General features: G+C 33.8%; 2 protein-coding genes across 3 annotated transcripts in view; one reads left to right on the top strand and one right to left on the bottom strand.

Annotated features, from left to right (window-relative positions):
- Positions 1-1,718: 1,718 nt before the first annotated feature.
- LOC147410992 (uncharacterized) lies at positions 1,719-7,911 on the bottom strand. The gene is made up of 2 exons (XM_086443182.1): positions 7,629-7,911; positions 1,719-2,096 (listed from the first exon to the last, which is right to left on the bottom strand). The coding sequence occupies exons 1-2, from the start codon at positions 7,837-7,839 to the stop codon at positions 1,942-1,944; spliced, it is 366 nt and encodes a 121-aa protein (XP_086299308.1). The 5' UTR covers positions 7,840-7,911; the 3' UTR covers positions 1,719-1,941.
- A 5,695-nt stretch (positions 7,912-13,606) lies between these two features.
- Positions 13,607-20,111, top strand: part of PNG1 (peptide-N-glycanase 1) — a 29,824-nt gene continuing 23,319 nt past the window's right edge. For both annotated transcript variants that reach the window (XM_086443145.1, XM_086443136.1), the window contains exons 1-7: positions 13,607-13,762; positions 13,839-13,892; positions 13,982-14,296; positions 14,387-14,485; positions 14,895-14,981; positions 16,891-16,973; positions 18,548-18,661. In XM_086443145.1, coding sequence (XP_086299271.1) covers positions 13,685-13,762; positions 13,839-13,892; positions 13,982-14,296; positions 14,387-14,485; positions 14,895-14,981; positions 16,891-16,973; positions 18,548-18,661 — 830 coding nt within the window. In that variant the 5' untranslated portion in view covers positions 13,607-13,684. The remainder of the gene's footprint in view (positions 13,763-13,838; positions 13,893-13,981; positions 14,297-14,386; positions 14,486-14,894; positions 14,982-16,890; positions 16,974-18,547; positions 18,662-20,111) is intronic.

Raw genomic sequence — 20,111 nt, 5'->3', positions numbered from 1 at the left:
TGTATGCTATTAAACTGTTCTTAGAGAGCTACCATCAGACAACAAGACCAAATCCTTCCACCCTCAAAACACAGTTAAATTAAACAAAATAAGAACCAAAAGTCCTAAAATTTTGTTGATCAGGTAGATGAATTACCTCTCCATGAGTTAAGTTTGAAGAAAGATAGTTATTGAAATTAGGAAATTGATTATAGTGTTGAAGTTGCTGTCAAATCCGAAGTTTATTTGAATTGGAGAAATCTGTTGTTCGAGAAGATGGTTTTAGGTTAGGGTTTTGGGGAAATAGGTTAGGGTTTGGCTACTGCTAATCAAAGAGGTTGCTGATGCTAATGCGGCGTGACGACGAGGAGGAACTACTGCGGCTCATCGAAGAGGTCAAAACCCTAAGAGAGTTTTTTGTTTTGGTTTTAGGAACAAGTTGTGGACAATGGTCTGAATTTAGAAATTGGGCAAGGGTATTTTCGTCACATGAATCGCAATTTTTATAGGATTTAGTGCTCCCCGCAAACATACTTTTGAGAAGTAGTTGCAATGATACTTTGTGAAAAAGCACTAAAATGATTCCAAATTGAGAAGTACTTCTCTCCAGGAGTCACTTATCCAAACACTCTTAAAGTGCTTCTAACTCCTTGCAGGAGCCAGAAGTACTTAGAAAAGTCAATCCAGATGCACCCTAATATTAGAGATACCCATTTGTTTTTTAAGATAAAGTAGATGCCTTCGTCTTCGACTTGTAATCCCTTTGATTTTCTTTTTGAAGCTCAAGAATAGATAAGAGCTTGGAGGAGGGATTTTTGGATACACAAATCCCAGGGTTTCTACATGACAATAAAGCTGAGATTGAGTAAGTTGAAAATAATTTACCCATTGTTCGTAGCGTGAAGATTACGGTTTTTTAAGGATGAACTGGTCTTCAATCTCAAGATTCTATCTCCTTCAACCTTCAAATCATCAAGAAAAAAAAAGATTTTTGAAGAAACAGACTAAGTTAAAATCAAGAACTTTTTACAAGACAGAAATATGATGGATTGAAAACAGACTGAATTGAAGATAACAGATTTTTTGGTGGAAAAATCAAGTGGTTTTGGCCTGAGAGAAGAAATTGACGGCTTATAGAACCATTTATTGAATTATAAATGAAAAAAAAAGACCTTTGAAGAAACAGATTAAGTTAAAATCGAGAACTTTTTACAAGACAGAAATATGATGGATTGAAAACAGAGTGAATTGAAGATAACAGATTTTTTGGTGGAAAAATCATGTGGTTTTGGCCAGAGAGAAGAAATTGAAGGCTTATAGAACCATTTATTGAATTAAGGAAAAAAGTAGGAAGTTTCTCTTCTTCATAACCTTTTACTTCTCCGTGATACATTTTCTGATTATTGGGTCAGACGAATAATATCTCTGGTCTTATTAGTGAAAATGGATGCCAACCCACACAAGGGTGCACACACGAGTGCTAAAGGACCTCAAATTCAATTGCTGGAATTCACCTATCAGGCTGGCTTTTGTTGTGCAGGTCCATCAAGTGGAGCAAACATTGACAGCTAATTAACCCAAAAGGTGTACATGCATGGGTCCTAGAATTTAATTACACAAGGATTAATCAACCAACTTAACACCCTCACATGTCCACCGCATGGAACCATGTCGAACACAGATTACCTCACACAAGCAAAACAGAGGAACTTGAACTTCATCTCAAACTCTACAAAGAATAAAATCAATTCTACTTCGTTTCTTCCTTTCATGACAATTTGAATCCGACCCAAAAACAGTATGAAGCCCCTGGCTTCACTATCTAAGGTCAAAACTGAAAATTACAAAATAAAATATGAAAATCTAACCATTCATTCTAAACATCATTATAAAGTTGATACAACTTGATTGATAAAAACGGGGAGAAAGGCCACTACAATCATCACTATCAGATGAGCACAATTAAATGTGCTTTCTTCTGATCTTCCCTTTACCATGGCGCTTGCCTTTTTTACCCATCTTCACTTTCTTCTTCCACTTCTTCCCAATGCCACCAACAGGCTTCAACGAGCCCAAGTTCTGACCATGTGAGGCTCCATCTTCGACCATCTCAACATCTGTTACAACAAAGTTTTTCAAGGTTAAGGTCTAAATCTCTGAAAGATGAAGACGCTGACAGATCAAAGTAATTTTACTTCATCATCAAGCGACCCTTTTGCTTAATATTGACATTAAGAGACCCCAGAGGCCTTGACAACGCTGATGCAAAGCTAAAACTGTATCCTTAAGCAAAATAAAACAAGAGGGAAAAGAAAAAAGAAAAACACAACCAGTCCAAGTACACATGCAGCATATATATATTTTTTTCTTCTGAATAGATAAACATTTTATTAAAAGAAAAAACAACAAAAGACAAATTAGCAACATTCAAAGCACTCAAGCAATCATAAGGGAGATCCCACTTACAATAGCACTCTAAAAACACAAGGTTTCAAGGTTCCCCATGCATGATCGCCATTATTTTAAATATATCATACTTGTTCATGTCATGTCGATAGCTATGAAATACTCATGTACACACCACGCAGACATAAATTGTAAAAACTTACACAATGTCAATATGAGCCCACATTTTATCTTGAGGTAATGTTCTCTTTTTATCTTGAGAAAAAAGCTTAGGCATAACTTGATCAACCTAGGCACGGTCTCGCTGGGATTGGACATGGCTTTGTCACTGCCAATGTTCTCTCTTTTTTATTTGTGTTATTTATGTGAGAAAGATTTGTTAAATGTAAATTTTATTGAGAATAAGCCACAGGATTCAACGAATAACTACTGATACAATATTATCCTTCAAATACTTGTTTTTTAAGAGATTCAAATCTTGTATTTGCTTTTCAATGTTTATAAACACATTTTTCAGGAATTTTTTTTTATCACTAAGTGTCTTTGTTTTTTAAGAATCTAAGCAAAATTGCAACAAAAAAAACTCAATTTTCTAGGTTGTCTTGGTTCGTCATAAAATGTTTTGGTCAAAACATTCTAGATGAAAAGAGGCATTTTGAGATGTGAATAAATGATTCAGAATGTTCGAATTCTGAAATATTTCAGCCGAAACAAAACTTTGAACTATGCCTGAAACAACTTGCCCCTGTGTAGTCAAGGTGAGTGCCTCAGGCGGGCCTTAATACATATGAGGTGAGGCAAATTTAAGTGAGGCACACCAAGGCTTGCACCTTGACTACGCCTCAATCAAGGTGCACCAGGTGCGAGCCTCACTAAAAATGAATGAATTTATTTAATTAAGACACCAATTTCAAATTTGATTGTATACTTTTTACATACCAATTTGTTCATCGTAAAATAATGCTTCTTTGTTGATGTAAATGAGAACAAATAATTTTTACCTTCTTGTGAAGGTAAGTAAGGGTTGATCCACAGGGAAACGAGGTATAAAATAAACGAAAACTCAACATGAAAAACAGTAGATCTTCGAAACCGACTTTTTTATTATTATTTATAAACTAAGAATTAAAATTTCAAAAAATAAATAAACAAGTAAAGAGTCTAGGGGATTGAATCCACCATGAGACAAGTTAGTAGTTAGCTTCATTTTAATTTTATGTTCTTGATTACTCAGATTAAGATCGCGTCAACGATTCTTAATCTAGAAGATTGGTTCTTACATCCGAAAATCCAATGTCTCCTTCCCTTATGATGTGATAATTTTCAAGGATTTTTCATCACTTCGAGCATTGATTATAATAGGACTTAACTCCATCATGATGGATCACGACATGTGATAAAAAAATAAGGAAAATATCGTAAAAGAAATTAAGTACCAAGATTTTAACGAAGTGAAACCTATTAATCTTTAAGAATTAATTGTTTTGAACATAAATTAAATACTTAGCTGCTCATGGCTTCCTCAGATCCCTAGATGAGAAGAATCTAGCCAAAAATCATCGCAAGTTCAACGTAGCAAATTCAAAGGAGAGAAATAGATATGGAGAATTAGAAATTTCGATTCATTTTGAACTTGCGTTATAACATCGTCGAGAACATTCCCTTCTAACTTACAAAATTAAACTATTCTAACTTACCTATTATTTATAAGAGAGCAAAATCTCAAAAGAAAAACAAAGTGAAGAAGATTTTTTTTTTTTTTTTTCGAGGGAGAAGGGCAATGAAAATGGCAAAATTAAGGTGCCATGATCACGACCTAAAAATACATCTTTCGAGTCCCCAATAATCCTATAGGTAACAAACTTCCCAGCTAAATCCTGAGACGTATGTCAAATAACGTACAAAATCACATGCATAATTACCGTAAACATTGTTAAAATGTTGATTGTATGATGTATTTGATGACGTGTATTAATGTTGATAGAACCGTAATCGAAAAGAAAAGGGATGGAACAAAAAAATGCAAGGAATTCACAATTTTGACGGGTGAAAAGCTATGGTCAAGGTGAAAAGACCTTGTGAAAACCAAATTTTGGCTTTTGGGCTTCTCCAAATCAAATTGTAAAGCCTTGGGCTTCATTATAAATTGTACTCAATCGGACCCTAAAGCCCAAAACCCAATACTCAAGTCTTACCTAACTTCAAAGCTTATTGACCTAAGGCATACCTAATTTACCCCATCATTCTTCACTTTACCTAATTTTTAATCCGTTTATTTCCCACCAAATGACCCCTCCTCATTCTATAAAAACCCCCCAATTCAACACCTTAGGGTGTGAACCTTGGCACCTTGAGCGTGTCATTTCCATTTCTCTCATTCCTATCTTGTTCTCTTTGTTTTTCTTTTGAGAACTTATTCTCTTGAATATAGTAGGTAGGTTAAGATAGTTTAATTTTGCAAGCTAGAAAAAAGAAAGGTTCTCAACGACGTTGTAATGCAAGTTCAAGATCAATCGAAGCTTCAAATTCTCCATATCTATTTCACTTTATTCTTCTTTTAATTTTCCACGTTGAACTTGCGATCATTTTTTTACTACTCTTCTTTTCTAAGAAATTGAGGAAGTCATAAGTGTTTAATTTATGTTCAAAACAATTAATCTTTAAAGATTAATAGATTTCACTTTGTAAAAACCTTGGTACTTAATTTTTTTTAACATTATTTTCTTTATCTTTTATCACGTGTCGTGATCCATCATCATTAGGTTAGCTCTCATTATGAACGATGCTCAAAGTGATGAAAAATCCTCGAAAATTATTACATAACAAGGGAAGGAGACCATGGACTATCAGACCATTGGACTTTTGGACAATCGAACCTAAAAACATATCTTCTAGATTAAGAATCGTTAACGAGATCTTAATTTGAGTAATCAAAGAACATAAAATTAAAACAAAGCTAACTACTAACTTGTCTCATGGTGGATTTAATCCTCTAGACTCTTTACTTGTTTACTTATTTACTGTATTTATTTTCTGCAATTTAAATTCGTAGTTCATAATTCCAAAAATCAATTTTGAAACTTGACTATTTTTCGTGTTGAATTTTCGTAAAACTTTTAACACCATTTCCCTGTGGATCAACCCCTTACTTGCCAACCCAAGAAGGTAAATTTATTTATTCTCAATTACATAAATAACAAAAAAAGCATCATTCTGCGACGAACACATACAAAATAAATTTATTTGGAAAGTGCAATTGTTTACCATTAAAAATATTGAATTTTACATTTGATGATTTTTACTCAACTCAAAACCCATTAAGACTTAAGCCCGAAAAGGGTATCAAGCTAGTCTAAGGTTGAGCTCGCCTTTTTAGGGTCTGGTTTGTACTCAACCAAACTTGACAAGGACCCACACATTGATAGCCATTAGTTGTTGTTCTGCAGAAGTAGCAACAACACATGTTAGCCTACTTATACTTCTTTTTCCTCCTTTTTATTCTCCTTATTCCTCTCTACTTTTTCTTTTACTATAGATTGTTCTTCTTCTTGAAGTGTTGAATACTTTAACTTGTTTGTAAAAACTCACATTTATATATATTATAATTGTAAAATATCTAGAACCCACCTTTCACTATTTTATTCTTTTAATTTTATTGTGCCTTACTTTACTTAGGTATGTGCCTTGCCTTGCCTTGTGCCTCAAGCACTAGGAGGTCTTCTCACCTCACAACATTTCGTCTGCAACCAAAACTCCCACATAAAAATAAAATCTCCAAAAAAACCCCCAAATCACTAACAGATGTTACATCAACAAAATAGCAAGACCTAAGCACTTATTATAATTTCCCTTTCTTCATGCTTCTTGTCATCAAATACCCTCTTGTTCCTCTTATTCAAAATGTCCCAACAAATTGCAAAGTGTATAATACCGCAAAAAACCCTTTTTTGCAATCTGAATGGAATAGGTGTCTAGCTTTGAAGAGGGAATTTGACCAACTTAGGATCCACCCACTAAATATCCGCAAAATTAGAAAAATGGACCAAATGGATTATGCAACCCGATCCATAGCATAGCATTCATTCTACATAGTATACATCGATTGACAATGAAGAAGACTTTGTTAACAAGATGATCTACCCTTAAGAACATGCCTAATGCAATAGACATGATGAATAATGACATTTTGGACCTGACCAAATAAATTCTCTAGGAAAGATGATTGACAATAACTGGAAATAATTGCTTATATAGAACGATTTAACATAAAGCAATCCATTAAGGCGTCTTATTTCACACCCAAACATCATCGATTAATCGAGAGATTGGGGTGGCAAAAATAACTCTGATAAGGACAGCAACCAAATTTACATCCCAATTGTGTTCCTTCTAAAACTAAAGTTCCAAGATAGCATTCCCTCAGCTCACTCCACAAATTCCTAGATCGGTAAATTCTTATTATCAAAAACCATAAAAAATTTATTTATATAAAAGTTTACTAAATTGAGTTCGCCCAGGCACTTTCCAACACCATAGGTCCTCCCAAAAACACATCGTCTCCTTTTTCAACTATTATAAAAACCATATTTATGAATTTTGACAGAAAATTTTGAATGCTCCACACCCATAGGAGTTATCTTACTACTCTCCCAATTGAATCCTTCCCTCCATATTGAGACTAGATAACAAGCCTCCATAAGCTACCTTGCTCAACTCCAAACCTCCATAACCATCTTGGACAAAACATGATCTTTTTTCCTCGATCTCTGAACAGTCCCTTCTCGTTCTCGGATGATAACAAAATGCTCCAACGTATTCTGAAACCATGCTCCATAACAATTTCCCCAACCTGAGGTTTTTTCCCTAAACTATTTTGATAAAGTTTGCTTACACCGATAATACAAAATAAACTCTTAATACAAATAAACAAATCGGAGTACTTGGATTAATCAAAATTACCTAAATAAGTAGTACAAATTTCACATTAGATGGTTACCCAGCATGCACAATTTTTCAAAATTTCAAGCAAATGGGTATGAATATTTAGTTATTTACTCCTATATCGAAACAGGTTTTGCTGAAATTGGTGAACAACAAAAAAGCTCGAAAACAACAACAACAACAACAACATTAGAAACCGAAATACAAGAAACCATTCATCACAATCTAGAGATCCAACAAAAGGGTACGAATATTTACTCATAAAGAAAAGGGTAACAGAGAAAAAAGGATAAAAAGAGTACCCGTGTTAGTACTGGTGGTGGAGATGATGGTGGTCTCCATTGAAGTACTGTTTTCGTTCTTATTAGGACGTACTGGCAGCTTTGGAGCCGCTAGGGCAGCTTCTTGGGCAGCAAATTTTGCTTCATCTTTCTTGTCGTAGAAAGGCACCGTGATTTCTCTCCTAATCGTTCTCAATCTCTTCTCCCTCTTCGATCTCTGCGACTTCGCCATCGTTAGCTTCTCTTGTTGGCTCTACTCACTAGGGTTTCACAACTTTAAAGAGAGGATTTTAGGGCTTCACCTTCAGCTTCATGTATTTATTATACATTTAAATAAGACGGATTCTATTGCCACACCAACTTTTGCTAACGTCGCCCCAATTCATCAGTAAATCACCAAAGAACTAGCATAATTTTCATAATTATAATATTCCTTATCATTAACTGGATTAGTACATCTTTTGTAACAAAATATTATTTTTATATAAACAATAACATAAATCATAATAAATTATTTATTTTTATATTAAAAATAAAAAGTCGACTTGGCAATGTTTTTGTAAACTCCATCTAACTTTTTTTTCTTCTTTTATAGGTAAACTTATTTAATGAGATGGGTGACTCGTCGAAGATATGACTTAAACTTAGGTCTATGTTATCATCATTAATAAATTTTATTACCTAAGCTATCTATTAACTTGATATTTAAAAATAGAGTTGTGATGGAGTGACCTCAAGATTATACCTCATATCCCACGTCTTGATGTGAAAATGGATAGCAACTATATCTTGATGAAAAACATCTATGACTCCCATACACTTTCATTGCAATGTGAGGTACAATCTTAAGGTCACTTCAGTCTTAATTCTTAAAAATATAGAATGAGTCATTTTGGATCTTAGGTGAGCCGATGTGATGGACGATTTACATTGATTGTCTTGAACACTTGCTTTTGAGAATGGGATGATTAGTCCAATCATCTCATGCCTCCTTGTGTTTGGGCCATAAGTTTTATGGTTTTTAAACTTGGTTTCTCATATTGTCACCCATGGAGACGAGTTGATTTGTCATGGTCATTTTGTTAAATTATTTAATGAACCATGTTGGAGTAATGACCTCATGATTGTACCTTATATCACACATCTTGTCGTGAAAGTGTGTAAGAACCATAAATGCTTTTTGACTTATATCTCGATGAAGATCATCTATGGTTTCAACTCACTTTCACATCAAGATGTGCTATATGAGGTACAATTTTAACTCACTTCAGTATCCTTCTTATTTAATTGTCTTTACTAATATAATGAGAGAAGGCAAAGTAAGAAGTGGTTTAACATTAAATGTTAGATTCTAAAAATACTCCCATCTTAACATTTAAACTTGATATAATCAAATTCATTTTGATCAAAACAAAAAAAAATTACAATCGCACAGCTCTAAAATCAAGTTGGATAGTTTTCAAAGTTACAAAAATATCTTTTTTTATTAGTATGTAATCTTCGAAACTACCCTAAGATACAAGTGGTGAAATTCAATCCTTTAAATTACAAATAAGCCCTTTAAGTACAAGTGCGTTTGCACATGCCACCTTTTAGTTTTTCATTAATAAATATGGAGAGCTTCTATTGCCACACCTACTTTTGCTAAATGGTCCCCCAAGATGTGTGTTAGCATTAGCAAAAGTTGGTGTGGCAATAGAATATCTCATAAATATTTATATGTAAAATGATAATTATTTTTTTGTTATAATTGTTGACTAATATTCTTTTTTTGATAACCAGTTATCCTTGTAGACAATGCATTGCCCTGTATCTGGCATTTGCCCGGTCCATAGACCATGGTCTTGTCCAAGGACTAGTCCTAGGCAAGGGCAATGCCTCCACATCACATGGACTAGGTAAGTGAGGATGCACCTCACGAGTGGCCCCGGAGAAATTAATGCTCATACTAGATATCAAATTCATTACCTACAAGCATTAATTACTTATCGGTCCAAAATTGCCATTGAGCCAACTCCTTGGGTTTCGTTGACAGATATTCTATCATAAAATATAAATATTTAAATTATTAAAACAATAATTATTTATATGAAAATATTACAATAATTGAAAGATTAATGTTGAAGTGACTTCAATAGAGGACATCTTGATGTGGTGGCATGTGCATGCCCGTAGATGCATTTTCTCCGAGATACAAGTAAAATGCATCTACGGACATGCGTATCACCACGTCAAGCTGTCCCCTATTGAGATTACTCCAGCATGACTCTAAGTGAAATGAGTCAATGTTTCCTCAACACCTTAATGATGAACTCGATCAAACACTTCAGCCATTGTGGTTCATCAACAAAATGGTGCACAAACACTAAAAACAACTATCATGGAAAACTCTTGAAATTGAAAGTCGGGGCCACGTTGAGAGTTGTACCTAATAGTCATGAGGTAATTATTCACACCCATATCATCGACTAATGATAGTAGCCATCAAGAAATATAATTAATATAAATAAATAAAAATTATATTTTGAACAATAAATAATTATATATTTTTTTTAAATTGATATAAAAAAATATTTATATATTAGTATAGCCTTGGGTTTGGGTTGCCTAAATCCTCTAATCGAATTAAGGTCAGATTAAATTATTCTAACTTAGGCTCAACTCATGTTCTACATAACTCGCCCAGGTTTGCCCATCAAACAGGGTTGAGTTCGAGCCAACCCACCCAAGTTGCATCTCTAGCTTGTAGGGGTAAAACAAACATTAAAACAAAATTGAGATTCATTTCACCTCCCCATATAACATAGTTCAATAGGATTGGAAGGCCATTGATCATTCAAATGAGATTCAAATGCATTAAGAACGTGGCACAACATGAAAGCGGGCATAGTCAGACTTAAAGCTATTCTCAAGATATTAATTAATATTAGTGCTTAGCATCTATGAATAATATTTTTATTCCGATCATCATCCAAAGTACAAACAACTATGGAAAATCAAGGATGAGAAGCTGGTGTCTTACCATAAATGCCTCTGGGGGATATGGTAAAGAAATTATTAGCCATTTTGATTTAAATGATGGAAAAATTACGTAAAGGACCCTTGCAGAGGATTTCTTTCAAATTAGTCCCTAAGTTTTATTGCTTCACTTAATAGTTCTTTTTAGTAAAACTTTTCTTTCTAATCAGTCCCTAAACGGCTAAACCTCACTCTTGCATCTCTCATAATTGAAACATGCCGAATGTGCCCTAACCATTTGAACTCACCATTTTCATAAAATAAGATTTTGATTTTCAACATTTTAATCGAGTTTCAAAGACTCCATTCCGATGTAAAGGATTTGAGAGGGAAGAAGAAGCCAGTTTCAAAGTTTTTTCAAGTATTTTGATGATGTATGTTAAAACCTTGGAGCTTAGCAAAAAAAAAAAAAAAATTGTAAAAATCTAAGAATTTTTTTTTTTTTTTTTTGGCTTCGTATTTGGATGAAAATTGATCAAGGATGGTTATTTTTTATTTGAAATCATCTATATAAGTCATTATGTCAAGTTTTTAGTCGACATCTCCCCATATTTTAGCTAGAAAAACTCAAAAAATGAAAGTGAATGGATTTTACCAGTGTTGAGTTTGACATTTTTTTTAAAATTATCAAATTCAACAATAAAAAATATTGAACTAGGCAATAAAAAGTAGTGAGTTTGACAATAAATAAAAAGCGGTGAACTTGACAATAATAAGTGATGAGCTCGACAATAAAAATGTTGACCTCAACGATAAATAAAAAGTATAACTAAAAAGTGGTTAGCTAGGGACCATTCAGAAATAAAAAATTTACTAAATGGACTATCAAGCTATTGCTGAAAACTTAAGGATTATTTAGAAAGAAATTCATTAATTAGGGTCCATTAAGTAATTTTTCCTTAAATGATTGAGATGCTGAGACAAAATTCTGGTTCAAACGAACAGTGAGAGGATTAAAAATTCCGTCCAATTCAACTCCTTGTAAAAATTCATAACCTTTTGAGCATTTTTGAATCATCCATGATTTATTCTTTTTCCGAATTAAACAAATAAAAAATACTTCTTGCAAAGAGGATTAAAAACACAAATTAACTCGTATATTTATAATAAAAAATTATATCTCAATATCGCATGATAATATTTTCATTATTCTCTTTTAACACTTAAGAATTTCATCATTAGACAATCACTAACCATTACTTATTATACATTATCGATCAATAATTAGGTGTTTTAACTCCTTTTATATATTTTTCATCTCCCAAGTAAGATGGTACGTGCTTTTTAACATTATGAAGATTTGTGTTAATAGTATGATTAATCATAAAAAAATAACTTTGTTCTTAGTTTTAAATTTATTCTATAGATGCTATTTTAAAATAGATATTAAAATATCCAATAAATATGTGTAAAGGCATCCAAGGGTTAGTGATTTGTAATAAGAGTTTAATGTTTGATAAACATGCATAACAATATCAAATGCTTAATTTACATAACGATGAGTTCAAAGATGAAGGATATTAGTGATGATTTTGAATAATGAGATATCAAAATAATAAATCTAAAAAAGATAAGGGAGAACCTTGAGGGGTTGGCTCAACGGCAATTTCAGACTGATAAACAGTTAATGCTCGTAGGTCGTGAGTTCGATGCCCAGTATAAGCATTAATTCCTCAGGCGCCACCCATGATGGCACACCCTCGATCCCTTACCTAGTGCATGTGATGTGCGAGCGTTGCACGTGCCCTGGAATTAGTCTTTGGACAAGACTATAGTCTATGAATTAGGCAAAACCTAAATATGGGTCTGGTCCGTTGTCTATAGGGATACCTAATTATCCAAGAAAAGATAGGAGAGTTTTTTTAATTTTAAAGTGATTACTATGAAAATTTTAATATGTATGAACGTGAAATTGTACCCGAATTGTTCTCGTATAGCAGTTTTGATGTTCTTCGAATTTTTCATCAAATTTTTAAATGAACTAATAAATATATAATCTGAATCGTACTCGAATTAATTCCGTAATAATTTTTTGCCTAACACGAAATTGTCAACTATGGGAATGCCTGGTTGTCCCTGTAATTTTTCTAGTCAAGCTTAATTTGCAAGCAAGGTATACAATTCTTCAACCCTTCATGATTTAAGACATATATCACTCGAAAATTTTGGCGAAAATATGGGATAACCCTCTTTGCTTAGAAACTGATCAGATGTGCTCCTTGACCTTGATCTTTTATGGTTCAATACTTCAAAAATGACCTAAATGCCTATCTTTCAAGAGTCCATGATTTTTCCTCTTAAAATGGTAAATTTGAAAGCACTTTAACAATTGGGATTAATTATTTTTAACCCGTTCATCATTGTCATCAATTTATCATCTTCAACCTTGTCATCAATTTCTCTGTAGTGAGAAAACCCTTGATTTTTCTATCCAAAAATCATTAAAAAAAATCAAATTATTAAGAATATCAAATTATCGGTTGTGGATGCATGCAATTAACATTAATGAACAAACAAAATTTACATACCTTGAGCCATTGAGAATTTGGAGACTAAGAGATGTTCTTTGCTTTGAAGCTTGACCACTTTCCAATTGTCTTGCAGTTGCATGAGCATTGAATCTTCTATTCTTTCAATTTTTAAATATTAAAAAGTTGATCTCCGCTTTCACAAGAGTCCTCATATGATTGACGTCCATCTTATTTAAATCCAACTTGTTTTAAGAGAATCAAAACAAGAAGAGGGCATGCGAATTACGTGTTATTGGGAAGATTTTAATGAAAGAAAATGTTTTTAGAAGGAACTCAAGAATTTTTGGATTGAGATCAAAGATGAAGGTATTTAGGTCATTTTATGTTGGTATCTCAATGGAGACCGATGTCAAGGGGTTATATACTTAGTTTGGACACGTAGGTATGTCTAATATTCAATAAAATGCGGAGGGTATCTCTAAATAACTCATTCTTCTAGTAATTAGAGAGAGAGGTGTGGGGAGCTGTAATAGGCATGTAATCGGTGTCAGTTAGCTTTGAAAAACCCAAACAACAGAGGAACGAACAATGGTAGCTCGGAAGTTCCTTGTTCACCATAACGGCTCTCAATTTGATGTCGATTACGATACAGATGACGGCATTGAAGTCTCTCTCTCTCTCTCTCTGTTTTTCTTTGATATTCTTGCTGTCTCTATAACACACTTTCTCTCTGTTGATGCAGGTTCTCAAATTCCAACTTTTTTCTCTTACTTCAATCCTTCCTGATGAACAAAAGGTTCTAACTTTTAATCTCTCTCTCTCTCTCTCTCTCTCTCTCTCTCTGTAACTCTTGATCTTACTCTACAAAATCTTTGTGTCGTTTAGATATTTGGAGGTGATAATCTGCTCATAACCAAAGACTCTGATCTCAATTCAGTCTCCAATTGCCTCCGATTGGTATCTAGCAGCAGTGAAGACGATTTATCAGTCTCAGATAATTCTATACCGATCGAATTAAAAAACAATGTTGCAGAATCAATAACACATAGTGTTAGATTCATATCTATCGACAGTGAAGAAGACAAAGAAGATTTATCAGTACCAATTGAACGCAAAGATGTAGTAGAATCATCAACACCAATTGTTGAAAATGATACTTCATTTTCCAAATCTGATGAGGAATTGGCCCGGATGTTGCAGGCAAGCGATTGTAATCTTATTTATTAATGGAGGAATTGGAATTTAATGGAAAAATTAGATTTTTTATTATTATTAATTCTCTTTTCACAGGCAGAGGAGGAGGCACTTTACCTCCAACAGTTTCGGAGCAGCGATAATAGGAGGGAATTCGAGCAAAGGGTTCGACCTTATGTTTCACAAGTTCTTATGGTAATAGTGATTTTCTTGGGCATTATGAGTTTTTAATTTTGTGAAATTGAGTATTTTGCTGATTTGGGCAAATAGCAACCATGTTTGGATTAGGTATCTATTCCTTGGAACTTCAGTTCGTGAAAGTTTCATTAAAAAATGGGAAAACTTTGTGGATTATACAAATGATGTTTCTGGTTTCTACCCAAAACCCATCATTTTCAACCTCCCTGAAAACCCTATCTTGTTCTTGAAAATTTGGAGGATGAAGATAGGAATGTTATCATATTCAGCCATTAATTGATAAATTTCTGATTAATTTATCGATTTGCTTATTTAATCAGCTGGTTCTTTATTCGGAGAATTTTAGTGATTTTTGGAAAAAATTGGAGATTATTTTAATATGATTTGGGCATGCTTGTTGATTCAGTACGAAGACCCAGTTCGCCAGGAAGCGGCTCGCAAGACGGTTCCGGTGGATCAACTTGAGGAGAAAGCACTAGTTTCTTTAGCCAAGGTACTGTCTTCGATCTTTTCGCTGTTCGGTTACTAATTTCTGTAATTTTTGTACTTCCATTGGTGTATTTACAATTAAATTGCTCATTTATGATACATTTGGGCATAAATGCCCCGAAAGTAGGATTGAATTGTAGATACTAGCCCCCTGATAAGCCCCTCAAATTAGAGTTGAAAAATGACTTGCGATTAGATGTGGTGTCATCTAAAAGTAGACATTGAGCTTTAGTCTGTTTCATGGATCCGATGATTGCCTCATGTTGGCTTGTAGAGATAAACGGGGGATTGATTGCTTGGTTCAAATTTTTACTATAAAAGTGAATACAAAGTTCAATTTTAGTTGGTGCAATGGGACAGTAGGTTGCATTTAGCTTGGAAAAACTGTATGTTACCCATCTATCGAAAAGAAAAAAAAAAAACTGTATGTTACCCAAACAGGCAAGGACATGGGTGTAGAACTTGGGGTGTGCATTAATGGATTTGCCTTACTACTCCATGTAGGTTGGACCTCAGTACCTTGGTGTTAGGATGTTTATATTGATTATATAGAATGGATGTTTGATAGATCCTTTCAAATTGGCCAATTTGTATCCATCTTCGAGGCTCAATTGATAATGGGGCCGGGCCTGCGTATTGTGGTACATAGACCATTTCCAACCAGTTGGAACCTTTATGGAAGATACATAGGCATATGATTAACTTGTTTTTCATGGCCACCGGGTGTAGTTTAGGCAGAAACTACACAACTTACTGTACTACATGCGGCAAATATATTGGGATGTTTGGTTTTCGAGACTAGGTTTTAAACAATATATTCTTTCCCTTGCATGTTATTGTTAAATGGAACATTGATGTTAGATTGTTTGGTTATCGTGCAAAATTAATAAGAAAGATATTGGTAATGTTTTTTTTGGTACGATCCTAAAGTTACTGAATTCACTATCTGTGTGAACCGAGCCAGTTGCGTAACCGTTCATTTTGGGTTCATAAAATACAACAATCCACATACCAACAGATTTGTGAACTCAATTGTTATAGTTTCGTCGAATTCAGCATAGTATTCAGACACATCTCTCTCTCTCCCGATTTAAAATTTGAAAATGATTTTAATAAAATTTCTAAATTTTTCTACCACCCCTAAATTTAACCGGTTTTCTATTTTGATGTCATGTAAGAAGGCATGTGGAGGAGGCTTACTGCCACCCCTTGAGGCTTATGCCTCATAATCGGATCACTAAAGCGCCGGCACATCACCCCTTATCGTTCAATGATGTTAGTTGAGTTTGAAGGGACCTGTGTTGAGGATTTCATTTTTTTTCTTCTTTAAAAGCATAATTTGTTAAGGATTTCGTGTTTAGTGGAAGGGGATTCTTTAGTGATTGGCTTATCCTTTATACCATATAGGTTGGAGCAAGATTTAAAATCTCGTCTCGAGGCATTGTCTCACCTAAGAGAAAAACTGACCATCTCAGCCAAGATAATCACAAAACATTCAATGTTACATTCTGGCCTCAGCAGACAGTCTGCAACTATGGAACTTTACACTGTGGAGAGGAGGCTTGTGAGTGAAGGTCTTCCTCAATTGCCTTCCCTATCTTTTGCATCTTGGGATTTAACTCACTCTTCTTTAATAATTTTGTTTTACTTATCCAAGAATGTTGAATCCAGTTAGGTGTTTTATTTTCAAGGAATTTCCTTTCTAACTGATGCACCCTTTCAGATCTATGCATTGGTAATCAGTAATCATATTCTTATGCTTATGATGGTTGTATCATTTATCGAGGGTTGACTAGTTGCTTATAGCAATTACTATTGATGGAATTGAATTGCATGTTTGCACTTCTAAAATTTGTTTGGCTTACAGATCTTGTTTATTGGAGTTTCTAAATCCCATTTCACCATTTTTATAGGAGGGAAACTTCAAACCATCAAAAGCTGAGCACGATCATGCCTTCCTGCTGCAATTGCTTTTTTGGTTCAAGCAATCATTCAGGTGTTGTTTGCTGCTTGGTTATTTTGATTCTCTCTCTCTCTCTCTCAATGTTATGTATTTAGCTACTTTAAATGATTATCATTGGACTCTTTTAGTCATTATTTGAGCATTGAACCTTTACAAATCAAACACAATATCATCCCTCTGAAAATAGGTCTTTAAATCTCACACTGTACAGATCGGGTTTGGAGCTAACCAATAATATATCAATTTCTTAGGTCAATGAGAGAACTTCTTTTATTTATCTTTTTTTTTTCTTTCTTGATATCTATATAATAATACAAAACTGTGGGCCCCACTCGCTTTAACCCCCCCCCCCCCCCCCCCCTTCACCCCCTCATGAAGAGGGGTTAGGATTTGATCTCTACTAATCTTGAGGAAAACTTTTAACTTTATTGGCTTTCCTTTTCTATTACTTTTCAAGAATATCTTCCAACTTTATTGTCTTTCCACTTCCACTCACATTTCCAAGAACACCCCCCAACTTTATACATTACCTTTTCTTTTCTCCCCTTTTCCAATAATACTCCTCCAACTTGTCTTTCCTCTTCTCCCCCCTTTTCCTATGGCTATAATACCCCTCCAAATTAATTGTATTTCCTCTTTTACCCCCTTAACCCCAAAGAGGATGCCCATGCCACAGGTATGACAAAGTCTAGTATCCTTATATGCCTCTCCTTCCAGTGGACCAAACCACTCTTTAGTTGAAGGTTTTTGTGTTCCGCTGTAAGGGAGGACATTTTCTATGAGGATTGTCTTTAGATAAGATTTGGTTGTTTTGGGTTTTTAATTTGTATTTTGTTTTTCTGTTTACCTCTTCAACTTTCTTTTCTTGTAGTCCCCTTTTCATTTTCCCATATATTTTGCATGTATAATAAAATAAATATTGATATGGTGAAACTACAATGGATAAAAAGGTGACTAAGAGATTCCTCATCTCTATTGCAAAGGAAAATCAAAAGTTGGAAAATCTTCTAATCTATCAGATTGTTCAGTCTCATAATTTTCCTCAACACCATAATCCATATAGAGAACGATATCTTTGATGGTATAGAAGCTCCCCAAACTGCCTCGTATAGAATTGTCTACTTTGTATCCTTTTCCACTTGAAATTTGATACCGTTATTGAAATCTACAAGTATCTTTAAATTACCTTCCCATAAATCTGACCTATATCAAACTGCTTTCTCACACATCCCTCATCCTTTACTTTTATAAGATGATCCTCCACAGATCCTCCTGCTCCTCCCCAAATTTCCACAAATATTTCCTCAACAGAGCTCTGTTCATGTTTCTGAAACGCCTCAATCCCAACCTCTAAACTTTTTTTTGATAGATAAAACAATTTTTATAAAGGAGGACGACATGACCTCTCAAAGAAACAACAAATAGAGTTGGCTCCTTCCCTTAAAAACTTGATCCCATCTAAAAGTGAAATCCTAAACGATAAAACCTTTGAACTCCTCAAACTGTTTTGAAAAGCATAAGGTTTTTCAACCCACCAAATGATACTTGAATTATATTGTATTCAATTTTGCAAATCTATGGCATCAGTTATTTTGTTCTAATTGTAGGTGGGTTAATTCACCTCCTTGTGATGGTTGTGGTGGTGGTACCGTAAATTGTGGAATGGGAGTTGCACTTCCTTCTGAGATGCAATTTGGAGGTTATCGAGTTGAACTTTATAGGTATGCGGGAGAGATATACTTATTCCTCTTTTTTTTAATGGTTTTCTTGTATTGACTCTTCCAATCTCAAGCCTGGATGAAGGAGGGTCGCTCCAGGTTGGCATTTGGTAAAACTTGCCCATCCCCCTAACATATGTTAATTACGTATTTCCTTTGGCCTCTCTCTTATTTTATTTATGAGTTTGTCTCAACCATGACATGACGTATTGTTTGCATTGGAGATTGACTAAGACTTAAATCATTGAACATCTTTGGTAACCTTTCGTTGTTTTGGGACTTGTTCATTTTTATTTTGGTATTTTAGTTTCAGATAAGGTTAGATTATTATGTTGAGATTTGAAATTTTTAGCTTCCCTCAAATCAATGAGGGTTATGATTCTATATTGTTGAATGAAGCAGTAATGGGTAGGAGTAGGGGTGTCAATGCGCCGGTTTCGGTTAGGTTCCTAAGGAACTTAGAACCATAACCATTATATTAGCGCGGTTCCGGGTCTGGTTCCAAAATAAATGGATCCAGAACCGCCAAAGATCATGGGTACCCAATCGGTTCCGGTTCTCAAGAATTGAATGAGAAAAAAAAAATATTTCAAATCATTATAAAAAAAATTTCCTTTCAAAAAATTAACATATTATCAACAAAATTGTTAACTGAGTTATAATTTATTATACTTAAAGATACAAATTAATTATTTTTTTCAAAAATAAAAATTTATCATTGTTAAAAGTAATTATTTTTTAGAAGAGTGACTCATTTTAATTTTCAATCGATGATTTATATGAAAAATTGAAGAAGTTTTATATAACATGCATTTATTTTTTAAATGAAAAAATACCTTAAATGTTTATAGTATGGAAAGAAATGACAAAATAAATTGGTTCCAAGTACCCATTGGATAGAACCTAACGGTTTTGGTTCCATTTTAGACCCGGTTCTAATTGGTTCCAATAAAAAGGGATCTGGAACCAGGGTATTTGGTTATGGTTCTGGTTCGGTTTCGGTTAAATGGGTACCCACTGACACCCCTAGGTAGGAGGAAGGTTTAAAATCCTGTATCATTCCATTGTTTCAATTTTTCCAAAAACTGGAATGTAACTGAAACATTCACTTGAATTCATTGGGTTTTTATTCATAAATAAATATAGAAAAGTATCTTTTAACTGTTTAAAATTAAAGATTAAATTAAAAAACATTTTGTTCTTCACATGGTATGCATCAGAAATGCTTCGAGGCATTCTGAAACAAATAGAGGAACCTCAAAACATTGCATTTGATACATGTATAATGTTGTAAAACACTTCTTTATTTAATTTAATGAATATTAGAAGTTAATTTTTTTTAGTAGTTAATTTATATCGAAACAATGCATTTGATATGTTTTGGGAAACATGCTGAAATGTTCTGAAACATTTCAATTTCAGTAAAATGTATATGTTCTGTCCATAGTGATAT

The sequence above is a fragment of the Akebia trifoliata genome, chromosome 1 (assembly GCF_017979445.1).
Source record: "Akebia trifoliata isolate Shusen 1 chromosome 1, ASM1797944v1, whole genome shotgun sequence".
Taxonomy (NCBI): domain Eukaryota; kingdom Viridiplantae; phylum Streptophyta; class Magnoliopsida; order Ranunculales; family Lardizabalaceae; genus Akebia; species Akebia trifoliata.
This window is presented reverse-complemented; position numbering and strand designations above follow the sequence as displayed.